The 7940-nt window shown below is 52.1% G+C and overlaps 4 protein-coding genes across 4 annotated transcripts; 1 reads left to right on the plus strand and 3 right to left on the minus strand.

Moving 5' to 3' along the window:
- Window positions 1-2112: 2112 nt before the first annotated feature.
- On the minus strand, window positions 2113-4535 carry BDZ99DRAFT_572485 (uncharacterized protein). The gene is made up of 2 exons (XM_033728202.1): window positions 4163-4535; window positions 2113-4105 (listed from the first exon to the last, which is right to left on the minus strand). The coding sequence occupies exons 1-2, from the start codon at window positions 4382-4384 to the stop codon at window positions 2468-2470; spliced, it is 1860 nt and encodes a 619-aa protein (XP_033575625.1). The 5' UTR covers window positions 4385-4535; the 3' UTR covers window positions 2113-2467.
- On the plus strand, window positions 4433-5165 carry BDZ99DRAFT_534950 (uncharacterized protein). Its single transcript, XM_033726545.1, has one exon. The coding sequence runs from the start codon at window positions 4506-4508 to the stop codon at window positions 5001-5003; it is 498 nt and encodes a 165-aa protein (XP_033575626.1). The 5' UTR covers window positions 4433-4505; the 3' UTR covers window positions 5004-5165.
- Window positions 5166-5281: 116 nt separating this feature from the next.
- BDZ99DRAFT_478126 (uncharacterized protein) lies at window positions 5282-7153 on the minus strand (the record flags this gene model as incomplete). The annotated part of the gene is made up of 2 exons (XM_033722153.1): window positions 5282-6713; window positions 7101-7153. The coding sequence occupies 2 exons, from the start codon at window positions 7151-7153 to the stop codon at window positions 5282-5284; spliced, it is 1485 nt and encodes a 494-aa protein (XP_033575627.1).
- Window positions 7154-7728: 575 nt separating this feature from the next.
- Window positions 7729-7935, minus strand: BDZ99DRAFT_356232 (uncharacterized protein; the record flags this gene model as incomplete). The annotated part of the gene is made up of 1 exon (XM_033714617.1): window positions 7729-7935. A coding segment is annotated over one exon (207 nt), but the record flags the coding sequence as incomplete, so codon positions are not given.
- Between the last annotated feature and the right edge of the window lie 5 nt (window positions 7936-7940).

Genomic DNA, 7940 nt, shown 5'->3' on the forward strand with positions numbered 1-7940 from the left:
ACATGAAAGGTTAAATGCCAAAGTTGAAAAAGTCGAAAAGTATAGAAATAGTGAAGAGCACGAAATTTGAGAGGCGTTGTTGCGATTACCTCTGAAGTTACTCAAAGCAAAGTGATTTTCGACTATTTTCTTTGTTACCTTTGTGACAACCAAAACGAACAAAGGCCCTCGACCCCGAGAATAAGTAGAGAACAATAGAACAAAGATCGCCAAACAATAGAAGTGTTCAACTCCGCGCTTAGAAAGGAGCAGTTCGGTCGCTAATGCTAGAGATTGGGCCATAATCCGCAAGGCCTCAGAACGGGGCCGGTATGTCCATCCGCTCACATGCTTGTATATACACCTCCCTCCCTAATTCCGCTAACGTGTCATCAGTTTCATTGTGCAGCTGGTGCTTGTGGGTGTTGCTATTGTAGAAAAGCTTCGCTATGCAAATGCCGTGCCGCAAATCTTGAGGATATGGAGAGGATATGGAGAGGACGTCGAGGGCGCGACTAGGACGCTGGGAGGCATAGAGAGTATAAGGTTAGTACTATCAATCTTAGAGTAAGAATGCCTCCATATGTTGGAGTAGAGGTGGGCATGTGTAGGCCGTAGTGCTGTGGGTAGAGGTGGAGGTACAGTCGGTTGACAAAAGTCTGCTCCGAGCACGCGCACGGGCCCAGAAAATCAAATTCCACCCCAATACAAGATGAATCATAGAACAACGTCTATATAGCCTGTGATGCAGATTCTTGGTGTTTCTAACATATACAACCCCACCCCAGCCTAGTACTTTGTCTGCCAGCCCTTGGCCTTCCTCACTGCCTCCAGGCGCTGTGGCATGCTCTCAATCAGGCTCCTGATGAGTGAATTAGGAAGCTTCAGCCATGCCTCCTTTAAAGCAGCCTTCAAGGCATCCCAGTCTGCTTCTGAATGGCCTATTGTGGCCAGCTCAGGATGGAACTTGTGAACCATCTTTTTGAGCGCCCACCACATATGCCTACTGGGGTTCAAGTCGGGTGAATAGGGGGGCCAGTCGAGCGTCCAAATGCCATGAGTTTCCAGCCATTCCTGGGTCCATTTGGAGTTGTGAATTGGTGTATAATCTTGCATGAAGATGTGACCAGGCAAGTACTTAGGCAGAAGACCCTCCTCCAGCGTCCTGGTGTAGCTTCTTCCTGAATACCCATTCTTCTTAGATGCAAAGTCCCTCTCCATGATGATCAATGGTGACCGCCCAACCCGGCCATTTGGGGTTACCCAGATGGCCGCCCAGACCATCTGAGGCATCCTCTTGCTCTTCTCTTCCTCTGTAATCATCTTGGGGTTATATTTCTCCCCAGGAAACCGGAAGCACCACTCTGCTTGCTCTCCAGAACCCCGCTGTACTGAGCACTCGTCTGTGAACTTAACAACCCTCCTCTTCCATTGGAAATGCTTGTGTTTCTTAGCAAACCTAAGCCTTAAAGCTACATGGGCAGCATTCAGCTTTGGTCTCTTTATACAACGGTGATTCCTAAACCCTTGTTTCTGCAGCTCCCGGGCAATGGTCCTCTTTGAAGGGGGGTGGAGGCGCTGAAGGAGGCCAGCTTCTTTCATCAGCTGGGAATACTCCATTTTTGGGGTTTTTCGTGCAATTTGAAAGACCAATCGCTTCTCCCGACATGAGAGTGCCTCTGGTCGACCACTCCGGGGTAGGCTCTCTGTGGTGTGGTGGAGTTTTTGGCGCTTGATTGTCATGTAGATGGTTCGTGGATTGCAGCTGAATTCCTCTGCCAGATCTTTGTTGGAAACACCACCTTCATGCTTTGCAATAATGGCTGCGCGTGCCTTGGACGAAAGCTCCCTATTCCCTCTTGCATTCCCACTGATTTTCGGGCCAGAGGAGCGTCGAGGCATGGTGGTGGTGGTGGTGATGGAAGGTGTCGCGTTTGGAAGGCGACGCGTTTTTGGTGGGGCAGTGCACGGTTCATCGGAGCACACGGCTGGATTGTCATAAATGCCAAGTCTAGTCACGTGAACTCTACATTCTCTTCACGACCTCATACCAACTGTCGTGGAGACGGTGCCTGTCCCAAGCAGGGATGCGCTTCAATCACATTCAAGCACCCTGTCAATCTGAGATACTATATATCAATTGCATTCATATATAACCGATGAACTCCTGCGAAGCCCGAACCTAGAGAAGTGTACCTAGATAATTACATCATGAAGAAGCAAGCTACACTAGCATTACAGCGACCTCAAGTATCCAAAGAAATGAATCATGAAAGATCATGATCGAAAAGTGAAAATAATCATAGAAAGTCGTAAATCTGAACCACAAAACGCCGGTAAGTAGCCAACCTCGAACCAGTACCATGCAATGCTACCCCAACAGAGAACAGATCAAGACGCGAGAGCACAGCTTGATGACCCAAACGCCGTAGATATATCATAGTCAGGAAGTCGCGGCAATAAGAACATCGAACGAGATAGGGCAAATCTACATCATAGGCACAGGCTGCGGCATGTATTGTATATCAAACTGCTGCTGTGCATCGAATTCAAAGGCGGGATACAGCGAGGCGTTGGTATCAAGATTCAAATCTTGCTGCAGAGAGTTGAAGTCGTTAAGCTGAGGCTGCTGAAACGAGTTCGCAAACGACGAGGCGAAGGCGGTCTGACCGCTCTCTGCAAATTGACTGTACTCGATAGGTTGCGAGGCAGAATGCGACATGGTGTAAGAGGCATCAACGTCGTACGACTGAGTGGCGGTGTTGGCGTTGGAATCGGGATAGTTGGGCGAGGTGCCGAATTGTTCTTGGTCTTGCATGAGGTTGTCATCATCCGACCCAGAGTCGTCAGAAGCAGTACCGGCAACAAGAATTTCCTTGATCCAATGTGCCTTCAGAACCTCCATAGGGGGGTCGTCTCCTCCTCCTTTGCCACCACGCTTCTCATCGTGCTTGCCCTTGCGGCCGCGCTTTCGGGGATGGAAATGTGCACGACGAAGGTGCGCAGCGACGTTGTAGTACGCTCCGTACTGTTTGCCAGCTTTACATTGCTTGCAGTTGGCGAGGAACTTCTTGTCGGCCGAGGCATCTACAGTAACCCATACTTTTCTCACAGCAGCATGCGCACGTTCGGTGTGGCGGCGAAGTTCGTGGTCACCGCGAAACCCTTCTGGGTACTCGCGGCAGTGAGGGCACATTACTTTGGGGTGCTGTGGTCGGACGTAGGGAGCTTTAGTGATTTGAGCAACGTCTTTCGACGATCCGTCTTGAGATTGAACTCGCATCATCTTAGTTGATGACGATGCATGGCGTGCCGAATGAGAGGCCGCTGAGTGTTTCTGAATTGCCTTTGGAGCAATCGGACGGGAGCCGTGAGCGAGTTGCTCTTGGCGGCGACGCGAGTTTCGAGAGTTACTCGAGTTCGAGGACTTGTTGCTCTCAATGGACGTCGACCTTTTCATATCCTCCACCAGGTCCGACGTTTGCTGAAAAGAAGAAGAGCGTGCTGACGCACTGAAAGGAAATTGCGAAGGGGAAAAAACAGGTGCGCCGATAGGATTTGTGGTCCTATCGGTGTAATCGGAAAGACCAAGGAAAAGAGGAGGTTCAGTATCAGACAGGCTGATAGTTTTTACATCATAAGGAGAAGAGTAAGCAGGTTCCTCGGAAAAGGAATCAGAAAATTGCGAGTTCTTTCGCGATAAAGAAACATCACCGAACAGGGTGCAGTAGCTTGCCTCACGACTCATGTCACTCGCGAGAGTGGATGCAGTCGTGAGCTCACCAGTTGATGTGCAGGGGGATACAGAGCCGTCAAATGACTGGCCCCAAGAGGGAATGGAGTCGTGCTTGATTGAGATGGATGGCGTTTGAGTCGAGTTTGTCGAGGGGCCAAAGTGCGCGTTGACGTACTCGGAAGGGTCGTACTCGTTGATCTCGCTGATTGTCTGGATGTTTGCTTGATTTGGGGAGAAGGACGTGTTGGGGCTAATAGTGTAGCCGTCGAACGAGAATGCATCGTCATTAGCTGAATAGGACGAAGGAGACCTTGACATAGAGACGGCTGCAGGAGCCGACTGTACGGAGAGGCCTTCAGTGCGATTCATGGTGTTGAGCGTGTCGATGCCCTGCGGATGGTTAGATGGAGGAGGTTCCGACCAAAGACTAGAGGAGGATAGTCATACGAGGTTCGAATTCCGGATGCTCGAGGATCCATGATAGGACATGGTCCGTGGAATGCGTGCGTCGGGTCGTAGTGAAGAGACATTGTCGCTGGCGATGAGCGAGCTGAGCTCGGCTTTTCGTTGTTCCCAAAGATGTTGGCGGTCGCGTGTTGGTAGGTGTGCGTTTTGATTCCAGACGGTTTGTCTCTCATGCTCGAGGAGACGACGAAGAGTAGACTCCATGATGGCCACAGCGATGAGGTATGATGCTAGAGCGAGATGCTGGTACGATCAACAGTGGCAGATCCAGATAGGGGCCAGGTAACAGTGCGCTGGCCTAAGGGTGAAGCCGTAAGAAGTGGTGATGCGAATTATGACGGGGAGAAAGTCAGGGCGAGCAAGAGATGTGAAGGGGGTTGGTGGGAGGAGCGGGCTTATGTTGGTGAGCGACAAGCCGGATGTGCTGGCAGCGCTCAGAGCCCGGGCTTGTGCAAGGGGGACGCGGCCAGCGCTGTTGATCGCACCTCGTTGGCCGCCGGACTGCCCGGCTGGCCTCGCAACGGCATCTTGCCAGCGATCCGACATGGGCGAGACGGGTGGATTGGCTGTGCGTGGGCGAGCCGGGCCGCGATTCGCCGCTTCATTTTCCAGGCTCGGCATGGCGGCCAAGCTGCCTTTTCGACGCCTTTTCGACGCCTTTTCCTGGTGCAACACCAACACCATCCCGCGCATCGTGGATCAATCGGCGTCGTCCCGTCGCGGCCGCATCCCCATCTTTGCTTTTGCCAGCCCTCGTCTCACCACCTTGGCCGGTGACCTCATGCATCCGGCGCCCTGGATTGGACGACGTCAGCACGGCTGAGCGCCGACTGCATCCACGAGAATTCCCTCATCCGCCCCGTTCGTAAGGCTTTCTTATCCCAAGCCCTACGCTATCGCCCAAACGATTCTGTCTGCATGCGTCCTCGAAACCATCATGATATCACCCTGCACGTGAGCTTACCAGGGGCTTGATACGTGGCCATGGCAGAGCCTCAAGCACCCCCAAGTCACGTTTGCCTTTTCACACTGTTAGTCACGTGGAAGAACATCATCGTCTATTTCTTTTCAACGGAACTCTTCTATTCATTCTATCGCGAGCTACAAGATTGAAGTGGCGGAGCCCAGCAGTCTCCGCAGCTTGATCCTCTGCTGAGGCGTCCTCCCCGCCGACTTCGGAGTGCTCCCACTGCTCAGCTGCCTCGGCGTCCTCGGGCTCGAATGCGGCGAAGGCACCAACACCGACAAGGCAGAGGGCATGAGTGCAGGCGGTGGGGGCGGTCTTCGTGGCAGTGCACGTTTCGGAGGATCGACCAGCTTGTCCCAGTATCTGTCCAATCCTGCATCGTCCGAAGGAGATAAGATGTGGAAGTCCTCGAAAAATCCCACGATCGCGTCGATAACCGCGTCATCTGATGCCCGCCGCGGCTCTGCCTTTACAACAGTGCTCAAGAAAGGATCGAGAGTGGCGATAGATTCTTTGCGCGCAATAGCGGAGACTGTCGTCTCCAGTCGAATCGGTCCTGGAATGTAAACGTGTTGCTGCCACGCTGCCTCTTCCGGTGAGACGATTGTCAGCGTCGAGCCAGTCCGCAGTTTCCAAGCCGGGCTTCCACGTCGCAATCCCCCTGGACAGTGGACTCGTGGCGATGACGTCGATGGGGACGACTTTGCCTGTCCTTTATTCGGTGTGATAGCCTGCAAAGCTGCCCGTTTCTGTGCTGGCGGTGGACTAGGTTTATCAGGCGTCCAGCCTTGATACAGCTCACGCGGTGTCGTGACCACTGACCCTGGCGTCTCTGGTAGAGCCCTCTCGGTGAAATCGACGAGCCCCGTTCTTAGCATCTCCATCCGCCTGCCCTTCAACGCTTCCTGGACGCGTTGTCGACTGGAGAACGAGCGTCGTGTCTGTGGATCCCACCATCCTGCACCAGTTTCATTCGATGAGCCTGAGATATCTCGGAAATGTCGTGTGTTGGGTATTGCTGCTACTCTCCACACGGGCACCTTGGGCTTCAACCCAATTCTTCCGCCCGACACACGCCCGCTCTTTCTTCTGCTGATCCTCGTTCTCGAAGCCAACTGTGGTGATACCGGAATGCGAGTAATCGGGCTGCTCGGACTTACATCCCTGCTATCAGCGTTCTCTTTCTTCGCTCTGCGTGGTGACCGTCTCGCACTGATCGCTCTTCGGGGCGGCTCCGGCGGTAGCGAGACCAGCTTCAGTGGCCCAGGTGGGGCCGTACGAGCCTTCTTGCTCCCAGGCCTTGGTGGGACTGGAGGTGATTGGCGTGTTGTTTGATCTTCAGGAGACGACACGAAGCTTCTCGGGTCTGTAAGACTCAATCGCCGCGGTGTAGAGTCCTCGCTTCCTAGGTAAAGCCTCTGCAGTCCTTCCGTTACGTCCAAAAATTTGAGGGATTCCTCAGAAAACATGTCGTTGGTCCAGTGCATCTCCGAAGACTGGTCGTCGTAAACCGGTTGTTTCCCTTTGTCTATAATTGCCATCGCTGCGGCGGCGTCCATCCGAATTCTGAGTCGCTATGTTTCTCTCGACAAGGGACGAGGCTAATTGAAACGGAAAGGCAGCTCCCAGCTTATGGAAATACTCTATAGGCCAGTAACTTCAGCGTTTGCAGACTCGGTGGGCGTCGGCACGATTTTGAGCGGCGCTCGGTATCAAGAACAAAGAAACACCAACGTCACCTGTTTGCAACGCGTATCACGGCGATTCGAACAAAGAATCTAGAGTAATGTCCTTCCCTACGTACTGAGAAACCCTGCGTGCCGAGAACTCTCCAGTATTTTTTAATATAACAAAGTTAGCAACAACCTTAACATATATATATTCTCGGAATAGAGTCCTTAAATCCTAGGCCTCGTCTCTGCTTTATGTCGACGGTAAATAGCTCCTGCTTACCGTGCAATACCACTATTCATCCTGGCCGTAGCACGGAGCATAGCCCCGGACATCTTCGGATTCGCTAGAAATATTGTTCATCCTGTCGAAAAACTTGTCAAACTACAGATAGATGATAAAAATTCTATGCCGAGCAAAGCGATTTAATCTTAGCAATAATCATGCTTCTAACTATGCGGAGTTATATCACATCAATCGGGTCTAGCTGTATTTCAGCGCTGCTGACGTTCAATTTCCGGGTTTCTAGCGCGACTCGTCTCAAGCCGATAGGCTTAAGGCTGGCTTTGAGCATGACTCGTACAGGACAACCAGCTAGCGTTACTACACGCCCTGGTGTTTTTATATTACCTGCTAGAAAGTATGTGCAGTTTTTGTAGCGTTATAGCTGCGTAAATTCATAAAGCGCACCGTACGTAAATACAGTCCTACCATCCTCTAGACGATCTTATCATTCCCTAGATACCTTCAAGCTTCTGATGCCCGTCTTTCGCCCATCCACGTGACAGCTTCGATCCCTTGCCCGTGTGTATGCTTACGCGTTATTTGGTATCTCAGAAGGACGAGCAAATCCGTCCTGTTCTTGCGACGCGCGCATGTCGGCATAGTGCTGGCGACACGCGCGAGAAGTTGGATGATCCTTTCCAAGAACGGTGATATACCCAGCGCATGCCCTTTCATACAGAATAACAGACTCGTGGTAGCGTTGCTGATATGCAAGGAGATAAGCAAGGCAGTATATGCTTGTCAGTGTGTCTGGATGCTCCAGCCCAAGCACCTTCTCTCGCCGCGCCAGCGTCTGCCTGTGTATCAATTCCGCCTCCTTATACATGCCTTGCCTAT

The sequence above is a fragment of the Mytilinidion resinicola genome (genome assembly GCF_010093595.1).
Source record: "Mytilinidion resinicola strain CBS 304.34 unplaced genomic scaffold BDZ99scaffold_12, whole genome shotgun sequence".
NCBI lineage: Eukaryota > Fungi > Ascomycota > Dothideomycetes > Mytilinidiales > Mytilinidiaceae > Mytilinidion > Mytilinidion resinicola.

What these genes read in the sequence shown, in the direction of transcription:
- BDZ99DRAFT_534950 (XM_033726545.1), top strand. Translation starts at nt 4,506, where the DNA reads ATGCGAATTATGACGGGGAGAAAGTCAGGGCGAGCAAGAGATGTGAAG.
- BDZ99DRAFT_572485 (XM_033728202.1), bottom strand. Translation starts at nt 4,384, where the DNA reads ATGGAGTCTACTCTTCGTCGTCTCCTCGAGCATGAGAGACAAACCGTC. An exon ending in GCATCCGGAATTCGAACCTC is followed by an intron (nt 4,106 to 4,162) that starts GTATGACTATCC and finishes AACCATCCGCAG; the next exon opens with GGCATCGACACGCTCAACAC.